This window comes from Podarcis cretensis, assembly GCF_951804945.1.
Source record: "Podarcis cretensis genome assembly, chromosome: 1".
Taxonomy (NCBI): Eukaryota; Metazoa; Chordata; class Lepidosauria; order Squamata; family Lacertidae; genus Podarcis; species Podarcis cretensis.
The window spans coordinates 60041982-60064521 of NC_137170.1; the positions used below are offsets into that span (position 1 = coordinate 60041982).

General features: G+C 41.9%; 1 protein-coding gene across 5 annotated transcripts in view; it reads right to left on the reverse strand.

The window, feature by feature from the left end:
• The window catches only part of ANO1 (anoctamin 1), a 153663-nt gene that overhangs the window by 8617 nt on the left and 122506 nt on the right, over positions 1–22540 (reverse strand). For 3 of the 5 annotated variants that reach the window (XM_079963448.1, XM_079963449.1, XM_079963447.1), the window contains 11 exons: positions 19207–19278; positions 15670–15747; positions 13382–13456; positions 12184–12385; positions 11370–11481; positions 10103–10160; positions 9658–9758; positions 8491–8636; positions 6034–6186; positions 5397–5449; positions 1607–1791 (listed from right to left, as the gene is read on the reverse strand). In XM_079963448.1, coding sequence (XP_079819574.1) covers positions 1607–1791; positions 5397–5449; positions 6034–6186; positions 8491–8636; positions 9658–9758; positions 10103–10160; positions 11370–11481; positions 12184–12385; positions 13382–13456; positions 15670–15747; positions 19207–19278 — 1235 coding nt within the window. The remainder of the gene's footprint in view (positions 1–1606; positions 1792–5396; positions 5450–6033; positions 6187–8490; positions 8637–9657; positions 9759–10102; positions 10161–11369; positions 11482–12183; positions 12386–13381; positions 13457–15669; positions 15748–19206; positions 19279–22540) is intronic. The other 2 variants (XM_079963451.1, XM_079963450.1) reach the window with 1 other exon arrangement.

Here is a 22540-nt window from a genome sequence, read left to right on the forward strand (position 1 = left end):
TTGCAATAAGAAAGTAGGCACAGACTCTTTTGGACCCATTCCTGCCTTCTCCAGCCACCAGTTGGGGAGGGCATAGAGTGCTGCCTCATTGGATGGACTGAAGCAAAATATGTAATAAAACAAATAAACCATCTCCCATTTTAAAATAGGAAGAGCTGGCTCCAAATGGAAATCTTATCCAGGAAAATATTTGCTCTGGGGCAGAAGGGTTAACACGACTTTTTAAAATGATTGGGTTGGAGGCCAGGGAGAAGCTTACTAGGAATTTTAATACAGTATATTGACTGGGAGTTGTGCAGTATATTGAAAGGTGTTCTCAGCCCTCCTATGTCATGAGCACGGAGGTACAATGAAGCCTTGAGGCACAGGAGTGCAGATTTTTGCACTCTAAATTTTCTGGACTCCAACTCCCACCATCCTTAGCTAGCACTGCCAATGGTCTGGGATGCTGGGAGTCCAGCAGCATCTCAAGGACCATAGGCCCCCCACCCCTGTCCTAGGAGATGAGTGACACCAGAGATAGCAGGGTGTGTGGGGTGGAAGATATATTTTGGTGAAGGGAAGGAAGGGGTGCTAGCTTTGGTAGACCTGAGTGGCTTGCACGTAATCCTGGAGAGATTATGCGGGATGCTTACGGCAGGAGATTACATTTGGGTTTGGGACCTAATGAAAAGGAGCGCTGTGGCTTAGAAGTTCAGATTGGCACAGGGAATGGGCGAAGCTTATGTGGTAATGAGTTTGTTCTAGCACAGGTGGAGTTGACCATTATATTTTCAACAATGCTGGGATAACTAACGAGACAGAACAGCCTAGTTTCTGGTTTAGATCTTCAGACTCCAGTCTTTGGACCCGAGGCAAAAAGCATATCCAACAATAATAGGATTATGGATATATGTTCTGAGGTTGACGGCAAGCTATCAAGCTTTCTGGGCGTTCTTTGATTACAGGACTAGATGCTGTGGTAGTAAGTAGAGCCTCGAGTAGCTGAGCTGTACTGTGTATTTGAAAGGTTGAGCAATAAAACAGTCATAAAGACAAAGGGGAGTAAGCAGCAGCCATAGCTTTTCATGCAAAGGCTGTGGGAAAGCGGGTCCTCCTCTGGGTTTGGTGGGTGCTAGACAAATGGAGGAGTCCTGTGGATAATGACCAGTTTTGGCATGTGTCCCCTAACAGGCTGGGGTTGTTAGTGTGGACACTACTAACTAGAAATGCTTCACAGTGAAGGGGGTTGTTTTAGATGGCTTTGTTATTCTTCCTTGGGTGGCAGTGCAACGGGAGGAAATGAGATCACTTCGAGGCCTCAGGTGCACTCTTATGGGCCATAGCTTTGGGGAGAGCTGGAGAAGCTCTGAAGTCGACAGTTTTCAAGCTTCGAGAAAGGTGTCAAGGAAAGGAAATGGTATGGCTCAGACCATGACAACTGAGACGAGATAGTGGATATACACAGAAGGAAGATTCATATGCAAATGGAAGGTGGTAGCCACAAATCCATGTTCAAATACATACAACCTAAGTACATGGAAACTTAAATATGAGTCCTTCTGAGATGCATGAATGGGTCAACATCCCAGGGAAAAATCTCTTTTAAGGAAATAACAGTATGTACCTGCATATTTGGACTGGGTAGCCAAGCTCCATAGCGTCATTTGGAGCTGTTCCATCTTGAAAATCGCTGACATTAAAATAGGATAGCGTATGGTTCACGAAGCCATGCATGGTGCCACTTTCACTGTACATATACAGGTACACGAGGCGTGGAATGAAGTCAGATGTGAATGAGATCACAAATGCCTAAGCCATAAGAGTAAACAATGAGCGCAATATTCAGGCAATGCTTGACTGATTTCATAACCAAACTCAACTGTCTCCTCCCCCAGTTGGGCTTATGAGCAGATGGATTGCTATAAATCAGGCTGGTTTCTGGCCATAATCCGCAGATTAATGATTTTCTTCACTCCATAGAAGTTTTGATATTCGAACTCTAGAACTGCAGCAAATTGAGAATGAGCAATTGAGGTTGGCTGAGGACATAACATCATGTGGACAATAAAAAACAGGTCCTTCATTGTTTTCTAATTTCAATATGGTTCTGCTTTCAGTGTAAGTGCAACATTTGCAGTGTTCTGCTCTCTCTGGTTCTATATCCACATTTATTTATTTATTTACTAAGGCATTAAGGGGCATGTATGTTTAAGAATCCCCTCTTGCTTTTGTTGTTGTGTGCAGCAAGCCATTTGAACCACTTTGCATTGATGTGGTCTGAAAGTAATAGCAGTTTGGGTCAGCCTAGGCAGATGCTACAAATCAAGGGCACCTAAATTTATTATAATCTTGTCAAACAATTATAATGTTGTCAAACAATAATGAATGTCCATACCATAAAGGGGATGACACACAGTAGTTGTTTAAAAAGACTCAAACGTTGAAAAATGTACCAACATTTTTGGTCCTTTATAATATTAATAAATCTTATATAATTAGATTTGCTGGTGTGAGCACAAATGGGACCACCAGAAAATTGGGGGGGGGGGAGCATTTGGGGAACATATAGTCATTTGCTCGGGGCCCAAACAATCCTTTGCCAAAGGATTCTTATAAAGCAGGAGTGGGGAACTTGTGGTCCTCCAGATGTTCTTGGACATCTGGAGGACTAAAGCCACAGCCAGCATAGCCAATGGACGGGGACAACAAGAGCTGTAGCCAAGCAACACCTAGAGGGCCACAGGTTTCCCATTTTTGTTGCAAGGGAATATTGCTGTTTTCTCCTAGCTTTCTCCACCAGTGGCTTCCGAATCCAATGTACCGATTCCATACTCAGACCCATTTGGAAGCTTAATAACTGACACATATCGCATTAAGGAAAAGGACAAAGAATGTCGTGCTTAACAAGCTTGGAAGCAAAAAGTCAAGAATGAACGTGGACACACAGAGGTGAGCATCAACCGACACAGCTTCTGACTGAGCACAACTGGGAGACAGTGCAAGAGTGGCAGAAGCGGGGAGACTTTCTTGCCTATTTCTATTCCACAGTTTCACATATTTTTCCATCACTGGATGAGCATCTTACACACATGGGTACAGGGATGGGCCACATCTGAAGGGGAAAAGGGAAGGAGGTAAGGGCCTCACATAAAGATGCAAATATGGCCGTGACTCCTTGAAGGACCAGAAAGACAGAGGAAGTAGGCACCCAGAGAGAAAAGGGTGGGCAAAGCCAGCTGGAAATAGAAGTTTAGCATGGCACTTGCTTTAGCTTCAGCTCATCTTTATGACTGCCTTCCCAAATATATTCCTAACTATTTGGTGGACATCCCGCTAGTATGTTATGAAATAATTATTTGGTGAGTTCAAGTTTTTTTTTACACTGCAGTGTTTTCCTCTACTCCAACTACAACAAATGCCAGCTGAATTATGTGAGCTTCGAGAGACTCTTGGGATGCCCTTTAAAGCGTGGCAAAGAACTGAAGACAAACCAACTCTATAAATAAACGATTACACAAAAACATCCATTTTAACAGGGCTATTAGATACATCAAGATAAAACGGACTGGCCCACTGGGCCACATGGCTTTTTCTAAACATGAAAAGTCTAATGATGGTAACTAGTTTTGTTGAGATGTTTTAAAAGAAGTAAGACACATAATACAGAACATACAACCTAGGTCAGTTATGGTTTCAACAACTCTCCCCCCTGCCCCTTTTAACAGCTATTGCAGGAATCGGCAAATTTTTTTAGCCGCAGGCAGGTCCACTGTCCCTCAGACCTTGTGGCGGGCCGGAGAAGCAGCACTGGGAGGGGGGGAGCTGGAAGAAGAGGCAAGGGGGGCAAGTAGTAGACCTCCCCACCCCCAGCCCTTACCTTCCCTGAGGCTGCCACCGCCACCACCGCCGCTTCTTCTCATGGGTAGGCAGAGCAAGCTCGTCTGCTCCACTCTCAGGCCCATAGGAGCACCAGGGCGGCGGCAGCGGTGGAGGGAAGATGAGCGGTGTGAAAGGACTGCCTCCGGAGAGGGGCTGCTTAAAATGGCACTCAGCCAGCCCCCTTCCTCCTCTAGGCAGGGTGGGGAGAAGCCAGGAGGAGGGAGGGAGGAGGCACTGTGTGAGGGTGTGTATGGGGGGGGGGATGGAATGGCGCAGAAAAAAATTGGTGCAGGCCGAACGAAAAGAATCCTCATGCCGATCCACGGACAGTCCACAGGCCAGATCCTGAAGGCAATTACGCCTGATCCGGCCAGCGGGCCTTAGTTTGCTGACCCCTGAGCTATTGCCTTTAAGAAGCAGGTGTTAGACATGAGATGGAAAGAGTCACTGTCGGACAACTGGTTGTTGCAGGTATCTGGAATGAGAGCTGCAGTCACCTGGTAGGATAGGAATGGAAAGAAGTTTTGTCAGATTTGGTACAGGGTCTAAGAAGTTTGTGAGGGGAGGCAGTCTCAGGTAGCAGGCAGTCTTTTGGGTCACACCGCCTACCTATGTGGTTGCTTATATGCTTCTGTAAGGCCTATGCACATTTGCAATGTACAACTGTACATTTGTAAAAAGTGCAAATAGAATACTGCAACAAGACGAGCTCACTGTCTTTTGCAAAGGAAACTGAAACCCTGCCCTGTGCCTGGGAAAGGGGAGTATGAGACAATATGCAGAACAATACATGTCTGCTTTCTTCCATGAAAGCTAAAATAGGGTAGGGTGAGTCAGAGGAACAAAAACATGACATTTGTCATTGTTGAAGAGGTTGCTATAAGAATTATGAAAAAGCAGGAAAAGTGTCCTCAGAGAGGAAAACAAGATTTATTATTATTATTATTTTTAAATGGAGAAGACACTGACTTCCACTGACTTGGAAGCCTCCAGATAGCACCCAACAGTCAAGAAGTATAAAAATTGGGCTGACATGTGCTGAAGAGCAGCTCACACTTTCTCTGTCAGCTTCCCACCTGCTCTATAGAACTTGCTTCACATGAAAAACTATCTGCCTGAGTGGGAAGACTAAACAACAGCAGTGTCAGGAAAATCGTTACCACACTTTACTGACAAATAGTCCTTTGCTAATAAAAGTTTCGAAAGTTATAAAAGCGACTTATATTATTTGAGCTTCAAAAGAAAGCTTGTGAAATTGAGAATAAAAGTTTCTTTATTTTTGTTCCATGAAAGCTGAAATAGGGTAGGGTGAGTTAATTAAATAAATCAGAGCAAGGTATTAGACTCACAACAAAACTTTGACAGTGATTTGCCCATGGCTGTCCAGTGAGCTTAATTGCTGAGTGGGAATTTGAACCGAGGATTCACTGCAGATTCCACACCACACTAGATGTCTATAATGTTAACATTTCCAAGTAACTGAAAAGAAATTAAGAAACGGCGTGATCAATCACTATTTGCAAAGAATTACTTACATTTATGATCACAGCAAGTTTTCCTACACCTCTGAGGATATTATACCATATTCCTGGAGGGAAAAGACAAGCAGAAGGTTAAAAGACTTTAAGATGGCTACCTATAAGAATGGATAACTATAAATAACATCACTGTACAAGTTCAAGGTGCTGGTTTTTATCTCCATAGCCTAAACAGCTAGGGGCTCAAGTACTCTAAATACTATCTTCTTCCACGTGTACTGTCTCATACACTCTGCTTCATATGTGATATCCTGCTTCAATCCCCTAATTGTTGTTCTTATTGCTATTTAGTTTAGTGATGGAGTTGTCCATTTGTTTACACTTTGTCCATTTGTGTGTTTGTGCGCGTGTGCGTATATAATTTTCCACATATAGATATATTTCCATTATTTTATTTATTTGATCCCTGCTCTGGGATTGAAACATTGACTAAAGTATCATCTTCACCACCAGTGTCATCATCTCATCACCTTATGCAGTTAATAGACCTGAATTTCCCTGGTAGAATAAAGGAGGATCGAAATTTAAGACACAAAACTAAAATAAGAGTCCTGCCTCCTCCATCACAGATGGCAAAGTGACATAAATAAGGAATAATATTAACTAGTTACTGTGCTGTTAGTGAACTGCTTACCTATATCTTTTGCTCTTACTGCAACTGGCCTTCTAAGCTCAGTAACAAACTTCTTTGCATCCAGACGTATTTCAATGATGTTGTTCAGGAGCGCAAACAAGGGAGCCAGTGGGAAAGATGCAACAAACAGGGTTACAAACCCAAACTGGATGACTGAAAATTAAAAAGAAAACACACTGTAGTTTGCATATTATGCTGTTCTAGATGGAATGTATTTTTGGAAACAGCTCCCCACAAACAACTACTGAAACCACAATACTCTCAGATCATATGCATATGAATGTAGGTAGGTGCTGACCCTGTAATGTTAACCTACAGTAGGTTGCCTGCTGGTTTATGTTTTCTAGAACTTCATGAGATAGCAACTTTCTTTGTAGGAGGATATAATACCTTTTATTTCAGCGAAAAAACAGGATCACATATTGTATAAAAATGGACTTCAAAGTTAAAACGACTGGCAGTTTTTAGAAAACCAACAACTGGTACATTAAAACTACAAATGCTCTGGGCTAATTAGTGTAGCTTGGAATGGAAATACCGTATTTTTCGCCCTATAAGACGCACTTTTCTCCCTCCAAAAATGAAGGGGAAATGTGTGTGCGTCTTATGGGGCGAATGCAGGCTCCTTGGCTTCAGCGATAGCAACGCGAAGCCTCCGAAGCCTGCGCTCTGGAGGCTTTGCGTTGCTTCCGCTGAAGCCAGGAGAGTCTGCTCTTTGAGGCTGGCGGGGGGGAAAGCAGCGCCTCCTCCATGGCCAGCCCCAGAGGATGGGGGGCAGCGGGAAGGTGCGCGATGCCTTCCCGCCACTCTCCGACCCGGGTTGGAGACTGGCGGGGGGGGGAGCAGCGCTTCCCCCATCACCAGCCCCAGAGGATGGGGGGCAGCGGGAAGGCATGCGACGCCTTCCGGCTACTCTCCAACCCTCCTGTGGGCTTTTGCGGGAGATGGGGGAATTCCCCCACCTCCCACAAAAGCAGGCAAAAGCCGCGCGCTCTTTAAAGGGGCTCCGCGGCTTCTGCTGGCTTTTCTAGGAGGTGGGGGAATTCCCCCACCTCGTAGAAAAGCCCGCAGGAGCCGCGCACCCCTTGAAGAGCGCGCCGCTCTTGGGGGCTTTTCCCCGAGGAGGGAGAAGGGACTGACTGGCTGTTTCAGTCCCTTTTCCCTCCTGGTCGAAAAGCCCGTAGGAGTTGCGCACGGCTCCTGTGGGCTTTTGCGGGAGGTGGGGGAATTCCGCCACCTCCCGCAAAAGCAGGAAGAAGGTCTTGGAGTAGCGCACAGGCTGCATGCAGCCTGTCCGCTGCTCTCAGAGCTGCGGGGCGGAAATCATATTTCCCCCCCTTGATTCCCCCCCCTGAAAACCAGGTGTGTGCTATGGGCCGGTGCATCCAATAGGGCGAAAAATACGGTAGGTCTGCTTTATTATGGTCTGAGAATGATCTTTCAAACCAGGGATTTACTTTTTTAAAATCTCACATGGTGTCTATTTGCAGTGGCCTCTATCAGTCCCTTTGGTCATGGTCAAATGCTGTACCAACACCATCCAAATAACATGTTTGTTGACATATTTATGAATTATATACAGTTAATTGAATTGGTGATCTCTTGAAAGTTTATTGAAGGCATTTTTATTGTCAGGTAATTGTTCACATTTTTGCCTTTTGGTGTTAATTGTATTTGTTTCTGTTTGATGTTGTCAGCCACTTTGGGATAACATTTGGAGACAGAATGAGGTACAAATATAAGGAGTTCAGTGAGTGGATAATATGGATTCACCATATTTTGCTTAGAAGCCTTCCAAAAAGCATCTGTTTGTAATCTTGAAGACAAAGTGTTGGACTAAATGGCTCTTTGTTCTGAACATGCAGCATCCATGTTTCACATGGTTTCACCATGATCTGCTATAATCACAAATTTAAAGCACAGGATATAGTTCTGAAAGGCAATTGCCTCAACCTCTCCTCTCCCTGCAATGCTGTTGGGCAGAAGCTGACTGGATTGAGTGGCAGGAACCCGTTGCTCAATCCAAATCATGACTCCACCAGCCCAGGGCAAAGGGTGTTTAGACTGCAGTTCAGATGTACACAATTCTGCATAGTATCAGAACTTCACTATGGGTGTCACTTTGAGATATCAAGAACATGTGAGAATTTACAATTCCAAGCAGAAGAAGGAATGATTGCTCAACTCTTAGAAAGAGGCTCTCCAACATTTTTCTTACATATTCCATCTTATGCTAACAAATCATATCCAAAATAGTTTAGAAATAAACAATCCTGCCCTTGAGACTGAGTCTATTTATTTAAAAAACACATTCCCCTACTAAAACTGACCATGACCATTACTCATCTATCACTGATTAAGGGTGTGATTCTATGCTCACTTACTCTTTGTATAGGATAGCACTGTAAGCTATTAAAAAACTGAAACCCTAGTTTAAACACTTGAAATCTCACTCACTCATTTCCATGTATTCTGGAGTAAGACCAGCAAAAGGCTCCAGATTATAGTCTACTTCATAGCGTTGTTTTTTCTTCAAATATTCCTCGTGGTCTCCAGGACGCCGTCGTTTCGATTTCAAGTATCTTATGAATTTTTTCATTTTTCTAAGACGAAACATTAAAAACAACTCTTTTAAAAGTCTCAGTAGTTTTGTAAGAGCAAAAGGCCAAAAAAAACCAAACAAACAATTTGCTGATTATGAAATTAGTTATATGGGGACTGTGGAGGGGAACGAAAGGGTCCCTCGGATGTGCACAAGACTTTCCATGAGTGCCTTCTGAGGCTTCTGTGCTTCATTTCCCAGTCTACAGTTACAACAAGGGGTCTTCCTGAAGTTTATTTGACCTTCAGAGATGCCTTGTCTGAGAGGCACACTGGAAGGGTAGGCCTCAGAAGCCTTACTGTAAGTAGGGCTACTCCTTGGATTCAGTCTAAATATTTGCAAGGCATCTGAAAAATTAAATGGGATGAGGTCAATACACTTTCTCACACTAGTCCCTAAGGATGGCAAAGCTTGGTATTATTAATAGGCTATTTTGTAAGAACTAGGCCATCATTTCTTTCAGTACTTAGGATTATTTTCAGCTTCTGCTATTACCTGTTAACAAACAAATTTAATTTAATTTGTTTTCACTGTACAGTGGTACCTTGGGTTAAGTACTTAATTCGTTCCGGAGGTCCGTACTGAACCTGAAACTGTTCTTAACCTGAAGCACCACTTTAGCTAATGGGGCCTCCTGTTGTCGCCGCGCCGCCGGAGCACAATTTCTGTTCTCATCCTGAAGCAAAGTTCTTAACCTGAAGCACTATTTCTAGGTTAGCGGAGTCTGTAACCTGAAGCGTATGTAACCTGAAGCGTATGTAACCCGAGGTACCACTGTAGATTCAGAATTCTTTTTTATTGTCCAAGTTCTGTTGTATACCACTCTAGGAACCATATGATTGAAAAGCAAAATAATAAATATTGAAAATGGTATAATAAAGCAAATGCATGTTATTTTATAGTATGTAGCATAGCTCTCTTCTTGCCTTTTGGACAAACAAAAAACAACAACACAGCATTTCTACTTTCAAGTTGATATGCAAGCATTTTACAGCAGATGGTCTCAGTCCTTGGCTACTTACGGAATGCCAATTTCGAAAAGATTGTTCTGAATCAGCTGTTTCCCCAACATAATAATGCTAAGTTGTATACACAATTCCATTAGGCAACCACCAGGAGCACACTAAAGGAGAAATAGAGATACATAGATTAGGGGGATCTAGGTAACGTAACACAGGCTTATATCAAGACTTTGGTTCATTCTCCTTGTGCCTCTTAATCTCTGTTCCTGAAAGCTGGAGGACCCTCTAGAACAGTGGAAGTAGAAGTAGAAGTAGCTGCAGGGGGTGGGGGTAAAATCAGTGAAAACTGCTTTCTCCCCACTTGTGTCAGTGGGATCCCTCAGCTGGATCAAAAGCCTTCTGTGGAATGATGTTGACCTTCTGTGTGCAGATGGTTAAATTTGTATCCACACCATGGTTGTTTTCTAGATCAGAAATAAGCACGCACAAAATGAACTGCCGTTACCTCTTCCATGCGAAAAGAATGAAAAATGTAGACATAATCTCCTGGGCGTCCAACGAATCTAGGAAAATTCAGAAACAATTATTGGTCTTTTGTTCTGCCTATTTTAGAGGAACAAGCTGTCACACTCCTCCTGCAACATCTCCCATACATCCAGATAGAATCTTTGGGAGGAATTCAGTGTGATGGTACGTCAATCGTTCCCTTGGGGCAAGAATTTCAGCATTGTTTGTCTGTTTGTTTATAGATTGTTATTCAATAATAATCATCATCCTTCTCTATCCTCCATGTGCTGTTCTGAGGAGTTATCCTGCCCCATCCCAGAGCCACTTTTGGGTGTGTGGGGAGCATGCAGGAACAGAAGACAGTGTCTCTGTGTGGTGGTGGTGGGTAAGCACCATTGCACAAGTGGATATTCTTAAATGGGCTTCTACCAGTGGGACTTATTAGTTGAAACCAGTTATATAATCTGCAGTGCATGGGCTCCTAGTCCTCATTGAGTAGAGATCCTGATATAAATGGGTGAATTTATCAATTTTTGTTTCTCACAGTTTTTCATTTTTGTAAACTTGAGTTTGGTTCTTCGCATTTCTGCATCAATTTGTGAATTTTTGTAGAGTCATGGAAATTAATCAGCATTTTGTTGCAATTTTCTGATAATATACACATTTTACAAATACAGTCAAACCTGTTCTGCGTGCGCCTCTGCTTGCGTCCGCTTCGGCGAACATCTGCAGCAAATCCGGAAGTACTGGAATGGGTTACTTCCGGGTTTGCCGCTCGCAGATAAGTGCTAAATCGCGCATGCACAGAAGCGCTAAATCATTGCGCTTCAGCGTGCATCATTTTTGACTTGCAGATGTGCCTCTGGAACAGATCCCGTCCACAAAATGAGGTTTGACTGTAAAATCTGCTTGAAAACAATGCATTTTTCTGTTATTTTCAGTACTATATGCAATTCTACACACATATTATGCTAATATATGCATTTTTGTGCGTATTACTAGCAGGCTTCCTTGGATCTCTGGGCCCCAGTAACCTTTCCACTCCCATGCCTGGGCCCTGACTTTATCTCAACAAATGTTCAGAGTCAGCCTAGGTAACTATTAAATATTTAATTAATTTCTCCTGCTACTTACTGGTTCTTGTATAAGGTCTCAGAGTCAGCTTGAAGTAGTAGTTGCAACACTTAAAGTTAAACATTTAATTCACCTTATGCAACTTACTGGTCCTTGAAAAGAGTATTGAATTCACTGCTTGTATAACTCACCGGCCCTTGAAGAAAGCCACATAGAAAATAGGCGTGTAGGCATTGACAAATTTCAAAAGGAAGGCCTTGAAGATAAGACGTTCTTCAAAACTCTTGTCTGTTTTTGGAACCTCTGTGTAAAGAAGATTAATGGAAGAGTGCTTGAAAAAAGCATTCAAATACCTAAATTTTAGAGCCTGTTAAGATTTAAGATTTTGGAAGACTTCTCTTGATCTGTTTAGCTGTTGTTGCTTTTTAAACAAGAAAGGGTACAACCCAATGGTCCTTTCTGTATGGTGATGGTGGAACTAGAAAACTTCCAGCTTCCAGCAGCCCTCTCCATGTCTGGAGCTGCATGCATTGTCATGCCTAGGTATGGACTACATTCATTGGAAACATCAGCCTGGTCTGATCACAAGAAATGTAACTCAGGGAAAATTCTGTGTTTGATGAAACCCTAAGAAGTTCATGCTCAGCAATAGCTGGACACCTCATTTTTCCAGTTCTTGATTTATTGTCCCTATGAAGAAAGCAATGACTGTAAATGAAGATGAATTACGTTACTCAGCTTCTGAAAATGGTTTGGTTCTCCATAGCAAGTGAAGAGGCTCTTGATTAATCTAAGTCCATTTCCCCCATTTTATAATCAAACCAATGTTAGTTGCTGAAAGAAGTTCATGTAATAATACCAAGTGATTATTTTATATATATCATTGGCTAGACATGCTTTGTTCTTGGCTGTGTGGCCAAAGTGAAATAATTGTGCTCTTTTAAGACAGGCCATTTAAAGAAACTGTAGCTTTAAGTCAAAATAACTTTTAAGATTTATACCTACCAATCTGGGTCAGCCATCTGGCTATGCAGCCGTATACTTCATCCAAGATTATTATCACCACCAGATTAATAATCACTGCAGTTGCTGTGACAGTTACTCTAACATTAGACCGGCCACCAGGAGTGGAGCTGATGGCTAAAGCTGCTGCAGTGGAGATTCGGTATATTATGACTCCAAAAACAATAGCAAATGTCAGTCCAATCTGGAAAGACAAAAGTAGTATGTCTTAAGAATATGCAGATGTCAGTAAAAATGTCTAGATGTCAGTAATTGTTAAAAGGGTGCCCAGATCTGGATTGAAAGGAAATGTTTAACAGTGAAACGTACTAGAGGAATAGTTCTATTCTAGGGCCCAATTCATACATCATATTTGTCCTTTGTGTGCAGTAGCATTTTTTCAGGTTGCCACCACTGCAAAAATTGCAGTAGCAATATTCAGCTCTCGTGTAAAGGAACCAGCTCACATAGGTATGCGTATATAGAAGCACTGCCTTGCTGCAACCCTAGTTGTGGGCCATGCTTTGTCAGTGGTGCAGGTAGTGTGAACCAGTCCGTGGTTTTAAAGAAAATTGCTGCTCCTAACTGAGATTATCGAGGCCATTTCTGAATGCTACTGTATCACTTTTCTCAGAAGGTGGTGTAATTCAATCAACAGTGAACCTAAGGGCCATGTAAGCTACAGAGGAATTCTGAACTGCCAAGGAAATAACTAAATCATGGCTGAGAAGCATGTCCACAGTTACACTACATGATAAACTGTGGAATAGAAAGAACAGCAAGCATATACAACTCTACTGAATGTGACCAATAATTAGCTGAAAGGCTTTAGTCTATGTGTGCGTGTGTGGAATTTGTTTCAATCCTCTTCAAATGTTTATTTGTAAAAAATAGCGCAGGAGTTCAGGTAGCATATGGCTGGCCATTGCAAGGACAGAATGCTAGACCACAGAGGTCTTTCCTGCAGAACTCTTCTTATGCTCTCATAATGGGGATGATACAGTAGTCATGACTATCAACTATAAAATCACAGTATATGAACTGAAAAAAAAAAAAACTGATTAATGAAAGTGGACCCCAAAAAATCGACTTGAGAGAAGTCAGCGAGAAGCTTGGTCCTCCAATGTTACAGAAGCTTTGCTCACCCTTTGAAAAATCTTACATTACATTTAACCGTAAACATTTACTAGGTGATACTTACCATGAAAATGATGCTCACAAAATTTGTGAAGTATGCTGGAAAACGATCTTTCCACGTCAGTTTTTCTTTTTCAGTCTATGGCATGAAAGAAAACAAAATGACCCTGCAATGTAATATAGCCACATATACTGTAGCGGCGAAAGCATTTTCTTTTTAATTTGTGCCGGTCATCCAAACTTTGATGTGTAGGAAAGCAATCAAATGCATAACTTGATAGTAGTGCAAAGACACAGGAATGGAAGTAAACATTTTAGGAGGCAAACATCAGAACAGTGTGGAGTCAATTCAGTTAACTACAACTATATAAAGGGGTCAGTATATCACAATATTTATTTCAAATTGAGCTAGTTTGTTTATCAGTGTTATGAGGCCAAGCAATTTTATTTTATTTTTTACAAAAACACAGATTTTTAGGGATTGTCAAAGCACATTTATCTCTATCTCTATTTTAGTCTATTTTATATTGGCCACTATGAAAATCCCCCCCCCCCTTCAGAACAAGCATCACTCTTGAAAATCCATTGTTTGTGGGAAAAGATGAAAGTGATACTAAATAAGTTGATTAAAGAATGCAAACGAGGAGTGTGCTCATTTGGCTTGTCTTTTCTGTTCCAAGTCAGAGGAACAGGAGCTACTTTCCTGAATATGGTAAAATTTAGGAAACTGGTACTGAGGCAAGCATATGGAACAATATACAGATATACTGCAGATGATCTCAAGGGCAAGACAGCATGAACTGGGCCAACATGAAACATGATGTGTGTGTGGATATGTGTTTGCCAAGAAAAATATGGTCAATAACATGGTCAGCGATGTGGAATCTCAGTGCCATGGTGCCTTGATACTTGTCAAACCAGTCTTGCCTGCATTAGTTTACAGCTGCTCAGTCTCAACTAAGATATGATGTAGTTCCTTTAAAAGCCCCATAGCAGAAGGACAGAATGAAACCACTGCATCTCCCATCCTATCCATCCACTGGCTCCCTTCTTCCATCCTTTTGTTTATTTTATTTATTAAAAGTAGTCATGAATTGCCTTTTCTGCCCCCAAGGCAATATACAACAACTATAAACAACACAGATTTTTAAAAAAACACCAATTAACAAAACCAATTAACAATGTGGGATTGAAAACCCATCCAGAGCCAGGTGGAACAAAATAGTTTTTTTAAGCTAGGCAAAGATAGGGACAACCTTGTGTCCCTCCTAGGGAAGGCGTTCCACAAGCCAGATGCTGCTATAAAGAAGAGTTTCTGTCCTGGGCCTTTTCACCTAGGAGTCTAGTTGTTGCCCCCTACATTTGGCAAGGAAGAAAGGTGACAAAAAGAAACGGTGGAGAAACAGAATGGGAAGCAGAGTGGCAGCACCTTCTCCTGATGTTAAAAAGGTAAAGGTACCCCTGCCCGTACGGGCCAGTCTTGACAGACTCTGGGGTTGTGCGCCCATCTCACTTAAGAGGCCAGGGGCCAGCGCTGTCCGGAGACACTTCCGGGTCACGTGGCCAGCGTGACATCGCTGCTCTGGCGAGCCAGAGCCGCACACGGAAACACCGTTTACCTTCCCGCTGGTAAGCGGTCCCTATTTATCTACTTGCACCCGGAGGTGCTTTCGAACTGCTAGGTTGGCAGGCACTGGGACCGAGCAGCGGGAGCGCACCCCGCCGCAGGGATTCGAACCGCCGACCTTTCGATCGGCAAGTCCTAGGCGCTGAGGCTTTAACCCACAGCGCCACCTGCGTCTCCTGATGTTACAGGGCCTTTAAAGGTTTGGGCAACATCTTTGGGTTCAGATATAGTAACATTAATATCTGATCGTATCTTGTTTATTTTCATGGTCTGCTGAGTGATCACCGTTGTATTTCAACACACTGTGTCATGGAGATTATTTGATTTTTAAAGCCTGAAAACAGGGAATGATGTGTTAATATTGCGATGTCATATATCATTACAGAAGGCCACTTCAAGAACAACAAGCATTTAATGTCACATGCATGTCACACGCATGCTGTCTGAGGAAAAACAAACAGCCACAGGCAACTCTGCCAAGCATCTGGCACGTGCAGAAGTGCCACACCAGTCAATATGTAAGGATTAACCATGCAGTGCCATTCTAAACAAAGAGGAAAACCAGTCCCAACAAGAGTGCTGAAGAAGGGGGCAGGGGGAGGGGGGGAAATACATATATGTGTATATTAGACAATGAACAGACAAAGTTTGGAAAACAAATCAATTTGTGTTTTCTATAGTTATTCATAGTTCAGAAAGTTTCCACAAATTTGAATGAAATGTACCAATTTCACCCCAGCCATGACTCTCTTAACTCTTTGTCGCCATTTGTTGGCTGCCTCTTCTGGCAATTGCGGGCCCTTCTGATGGCATTTGAAGGAAACAGAAAAGGGTCATGCAATATGGTTGTTACAAAGCATTGACTCATATAGGCAAATAAATCAATACCCTCAGCAAAATATGGACACGCTACAGCTTAAAAACAAATAGAAGCTGCCTTTACTTGTTATGGGCCAATGCTATGTCTTCTGAAATGAAGTAAATTACTATAAGGAAGAAAGTACAAAATAAAACCACAGGAAAATGACCAGTGTTATCTAGTAAAACAACAACAACAAAAACAACAATGCAAAGGATAAAAATGGATCTGTATTATTTTAAGGTGTCACAATATGTGTCAGACAGGAGTCTGATCTCCTTCATAATGAAAGTTATCAGCAAAATCCCACAATATTTTGTAGTGGGATGACTAGAGCCATTTAACTAACCAATGACCTGGAGTCAGGAATGAGTAGTGAGTTTGCAGGTAGAATGAACTTTTTCAGAATGGTGGAACCCAAAGGAGATTGTGGAGAAACCAAGAAGGATCTACCTGTAAGATCTTCACTTTTTTAGTTCATTTTTGAGATAGGGTGACTGGAATGGAATACAGTATTTCAATCATGTCCACACCATAGATGTACATTTAGAACATTGGCAGTTCCTGCCCCCACATCCACGTTAACTACAATTTAATACCCCCTCACCACCACCACCAATGTTGCATACTGAATAAAAGTTTTCATTGAGATATTCATCATAAACTGTAAATTTCTTGCTTGGCTAGTCATACCAGTCTATCTCCCATTAGTACATACAAAATACTTTTGCTCTTGTTCCAATCTGCATCACTGCATACATACTTACAATGAAATTTAGCTGCCAATTTGTGGCCCACTAGCCTAAGCAGTTTGGTGTTGTTTGCAAACTTGAGCAGTTTACTCCTCTCTGCTGTTGAACCATATGGTTATAAATTTATAACACCTGTCCTCTTATTCCATGCCTGCTAACTTTTATTCTCCCCATATGAACCAACTCAGACCCTGTGATCCTCATCCAAGGCCCTTCACTGTGTGCCTCCTCCATGAGAGGATTGGAGGGTGGCAACCTAAGAAAGGGGCCTTTTCTGTGGTGGCGCCTGCTTGTGAGATGCTCTCCCCAGGGAAGCTCACCTGGCACCTTTGTTACATATCTTCAGGTGCCAGGCAAAAACAGCCTTATCATCTCAGGCCTCTGACTAATTAAACAATCTATGGCCTTTTAAACTGTGGGCTGGGGGTATTGTTTTTGTTTGGTACTATGGTATGTATTTTTGTGTTTTTATATTGTAAACCTTGTGGGCCTCAGATGGAGGGTGGTATAGAAATTTAATAAATAATAACAACTTTACACAGGAGCATTTGGTGAGGGAGTTCTTTGGCTCTCACAAATTCTGTAGTAGTTGAATTTTTTTATTTATTTTTTAGTGCCAGATCGACACTGTTACAGACCACTGCATACCATGTGGCACCTAGAGATCTGTATCAGTGAAAGTGTGTCAAATGTCTATTCTTCTTCTAGAAAACCAGGACTGTAGTTGTTGTACAGGAGTTTGGTTACAAAGGAGCTTGGAGATGTTAGAAAGGGGAAACACTTAAAATGTAAAATTAAGGACTTCAAAATTAGGCAAATCATTCCATAAACCAGTTTGGGTTTCTGCCCCCCTGGTTTTAAACTAGGTTCACGCTGAAATAAATGGAACTAAACTGTTTTAAACCCTTGGTGAATTAGAATGTGAAGTACATGCTTACGTTCTGATCCTGAGGTGACAAATATCTGCAATGGTACACACAGGGCACTGATATATAATGGCCTCACAGATGGGCCATACTCATACCAATCCATGATAAAACCTTACTGTCAAAATATTACATGCATAGACACAAATGTAATTGGTTCAGTCACAGCAGAAGTGCCTTCATGTTTAAGCAAATAATCCCCAAAGTTGAACTTAACCTACTTCAATTTCACCCAGTTCTACAGCAAGTAATATTTATGTCTGGCAATGGTTGTTTCCAGTGCAGCACAATTCCAGTGTTGATGAGGCTGCTTCACTAGTCTATCTTCACAGGATATCAGGGCAAAGCCATACAGCAAGATGAGTGTTCCTTTTCTGGAGCAGTGGCTCAAATAACTGAGCCTTGCAAGCATTAACGAAACTGAAACCCCCCACAAATTAAGGTGCCAATTCTGGTATTACAGTCCAGACACATGATAACCCATTCACAACACCCGTCCAACATATGTAAATCTATTGAAAATGGCATCTCATGTAGACTTGAACCTGGAAAATAAAGAAAGTCAATGGGAAACGAAGCAAGAGAAAATAATTACTAAATAGAAATGGTCAGGGAGGGGGAAGTTTGTGGCTTCCTTGGAAATAACTGGACTGGGGTGGGAGGGAGAGAAAATGGTGATTAACCAGATGCAGATCCACTAGGCAGCTATACAGTGCAATCTACCCAGGTGTGTTTGGGCCATTTCACACATTATACAGAGGTAAGCTTGGATTTGGCATGGAGTGTATATTCAACAGACAGCTGCAGCCAATCACGGCTTTCTTATATGTGTCCCTGTACAATACATCCTTCGCTCTGGTCACAGTCTCTTTTTATGTGCCCTTAAGTACCTAGCTATGGAGGAGGCTGCCCACTGTATTCCTCCATGTAGTCAATTTTCTTCTAATAATAGATTTAAGGCAGGGTCCCCTGGAGTGAGCTCGTCAAGAAAAGGCAATTCTTATTCTTTTACATACTAAAAGTAGATCTTTTAAAGTATACCTCCAATTTTCATTCCGGGGGAAAAGACCCAGCTATCAGAACTTTGGGAAACACCAATATAGTGCGTTCAATTCTGCACACATATATTAATGCTATTTTCACAGGCTTCTGTAGTTGTTCTGGCTTTGAATAAACTGTTGTTGTTGTTGCAGAGATGCAAACTGCTATTCTATTCACGCGCCATGATTTAGGTGTGAGAACGTGCACAGAATAAGGATGCACGCGCTCTAAGGAATTATTGGAATCTTAAAACAATTCCTATGGTCACTACGCCTGTGATGAACCCACATCTGAATTAACCCTACAGAGCTCACATTATTTTACTGCAGCAATGGTCATCTAAACATTGTCGGACCCCAACTCTCACCAGCACCAGCCAACATGGCCAATAGTCAGGGGTGATGGGAATTGTAGTCCCAAACATCTGGAGGGCTGGAGTTTGCTTATGCCTGATCTAGAAGGTCACATGTTCTCCCCGTTTGTGTAGCTACCCTCTCTTGCTCACCTGTCCTTGGGTGTCCATCTCTTTGGGATCTTTTTGGGTGTCCATCTCTATCTGTCTTTCTTTATATGTGAAGTTAAAGAATGGTAATGGGGGTGGAGAGTTGTTGTTTGTTACTGTATGCCATTGTAAATGGGGAAACCTCAACTATGAATAAAAAAAAATCTACATTGTTAGCTTACCTCTTTATTTTTGGATTCTTTCCTTAGTGATTTTTCTAACACTTTAGCTTCATATTCAGCCCTGGGGTGATCCTGCAAATAAGTCAATAGGCTAGTGAGCCATGAATCCCATTTTCTACCCATTCAAATGTTCAAGAACAAAAACAAATAAAGGTTCCAGTGTAATTTAATTTAAAAAAAAATTAAATGTTAATCTTATTTGAAAAATAAAATGTTAGGATTTAATTTAAAATGCTTGCTCATGTCATTGCTCTCTGTTGGTGTGCCATTGTAGCTAAAGACCTTAAACTATAATCTGCAATGCTGCTGGCTCAGCTGATGTCCTTGCCTTGATGGTGACACTGCTGCTGCAAGATTGGCTGCTCTCCTCTCTCATATGACACAGCAGCTGCACCACACAGTTAGGGATGGGACAGAGGCAGGATTATGGCCAGCAGCAGTGCAAATCAAGTACAACCCTGCAACAATTTCTCTAGCAGCAAATGGTTTATATTGCATAATGTGCTGATTTGCAGCCTTGCAATTCATTTTAAACTGGAACCTTTCATTTCAGTCATTGCACAGAGGCCATTTGTAAGACTGTTCATCTGAGCTGATGTTACCATAAATGACCCAAGAAGGTGCTAGGACAGCAATAAGGTGGTTTAAGTTTAAGCATTCAGTTTATGGACACCTGAGATGCTCTTTCTTATCAGTTAACCTCATCAGTCTTGCCAAAAGAATGCATTTCAGATTTGCCAAACATACTGGGAAAATATGTGAAAATAATCAGAAGTTGAAGGAATGAGACAGCCAAAAGATTCAGAAAGTGCCTTAAAAATGCATTAGATGGATATGGGAATGGATATGAAAAAGTCCCAACAGGGATATATATATATATATACAGTATAGGAAGAAAGAATCATTGCAGTGGAAGGAAATCAGATGCTAGGAAAAAAGAATGAGGTGAGATCAGAAGGCACCTTTCACCACTCGACAGATCAAAAAGGTAGAGAAATTTCAAAAAAATAAATAAAAATAAAAATAAATCCAAACCTTGACTGCCTCCTTCAGGAAACCATAAAAAACACAAACAAACATAAAAATTAAAATTACTTCACTGTTGCACAATTCTGCACTGGATACAATTGTTTTTATTCATGTGAATGTGGCTGAAGGAATCAGAAGAGACATGGCTGCATCTTTGGGGAAACTGTCTTCTTTTGCATTTATATTAATGTTAAATTGGTAGCATGAAAGGAAACATATTATTGCATCAAGATGAATGAGTTTAAGTAACATGGTGGTATACAGTCTGGATGGTGACATGTGATTAAACCCTCAATGGAATAAACAACAACTACATGAAAGAACAGTTGTGCGCTGGAGTTCCAGCCAGTGTTCATTTCAATGGGACGAGAAGCTCCTGGTGATTTTGTCTCACACTATTTAACATCTTCAGTCTTCAGCAGGATTTAAATGCATGCTAAAGAGCTTGGCTCATAGGGCTGAATTAGTGGGACTGGAGTGTGTTAAGTGAAAAGTAAAATACATTCTATTAACAGCAGTTATCTCAGGTCACAGGCTGTTACCATTGCAGAGAACACTGAACATAACCCTGAAAGATATTTGCCACTAGAAGGATACAGTTAATCCTTTCCACTTTCATGTAAGCTAACAACAAGGTACCAAAAATAAAAGAACAGTTGTCTTATGGTATCCATAAAAACATCCTCCCATTGTTATCCAATAGGTTACGTCTCAGTCCTAGGTATGCATGTGGGGTTCATGTTTGCAAGCAAACAACAGGATCAGGGCCTTAGAACACTTTGATGTCACTGAGGACCTTTCAACACAATGGTCAAAAAATATTAAGGCTGTAATTTATATTTATTCATTTCAGTATGTATCACCTTTGACATTGAGTGTAGAGGCTTGATAAAGATCAGCTGACAGTGTAATCCCTGTCACGTTTGGGTGTACATGTAGACATCTGCAGGAAGCAGATGACCCACCCTAAATTCCGTTATCCCAGCCCTAAATTAATGATTACACTAAAATGAATATTTAGTTTGATAGACAAAATTGTGCCTCTGATTAATTGTACAGCATTTTAAACATTTTAATGTAAGCACTGCAGTTGGCAAACATTATCTTAAAAGAGGTTTTCCTTGTGCTCTCTCATAAAAGAGGAAATGTCTCTTCTAAGATGATGCCTAGGATGACACACATATACACAACTGAAAAACCAAGTACTGTATGCATTTGCTTCAGAACTATCGTTTTTCTTCAAATGCAAATTCAGTTGGTTTACTCAGCTCAGATTTGTTTAACTGTAAAGCAAGCCCTCAACTTAACTTACACAGGGGTTCTGGGGATCGCGCCTAAAGTTGAAATTGCGTATAGTCCAAACACAGTGCATACAATTGGCAAAGTCTTTTTGCCCTGGACACCTGCACCTTTTTATTTTATTTATATATTTTTGTTTGGCAAGTGCATAAAGCTGAATGTGCACAAGTTAAATGCTCATAGGTTATGGGTTTGCTGTATACTATGCTATGTTATGCCAAAACTAGCTGTGATTTATGGTAGTAGAAGAACCTCACAACAGTTCAATGGAACCTTGTCTGCTCACCAGTTTTAAAATATGAGAGATATGAACTCTAACCCTGGAGAGGTAGAACACACAGTGCAAAAATAAATTTAAAAAGGAAAGTGGAGGGATAGGAAAATTGCAAAATGGGAATGTTTGTTGGAGAGAAGGGAGTAGCCTCAGGGTAACCGATTAAGTAAAGGTAAAGGTAAAGGTACCCCTGCCCGTACGGGTCAGTCTTGACAGACTCTGGGGTTGTGCGCCCATCTCACTTAAGAGGCCAGGGGCCAGCGCTGTCCGGAGACACTTCCGGGTCACGTGGCCAGCGTGACATCGCTGTTCTGGCGAGCCAGAGCCGCACACGGAAACGCCGTTTACCTTCCCGCTGGTAAGCGGTCCCTATTTATCTACTTGCACCCGGAGGTGCTTTCGAACTGCTAGGTTGGCAGGCGCTGGGACCGAGCAGCGGGAGCGCACCCCGCCGCAGGGATTCGAACCGCCGACCTTTCGATCGGCAAGTCCTAGGCGCTGAGGCTTTAACCCACAGCGCCACCTGCATTAAGTAGCCTCTCCTTAATCACACCCGTTCTACTCCTGACTTCAATGACCTGGTTTTGGTTAAAATATTTGGTGCGGTTCTAATCTAACGCTGAGTGTGAGCAAAACCCACCAACTGAACCTTCCAAAAATAAATTTGAGGGAAGTTGTGGCAAGTCAGAAAAAGATAAATCCTTTAGGTTCACGGGCCTTTCCTAACTGCAA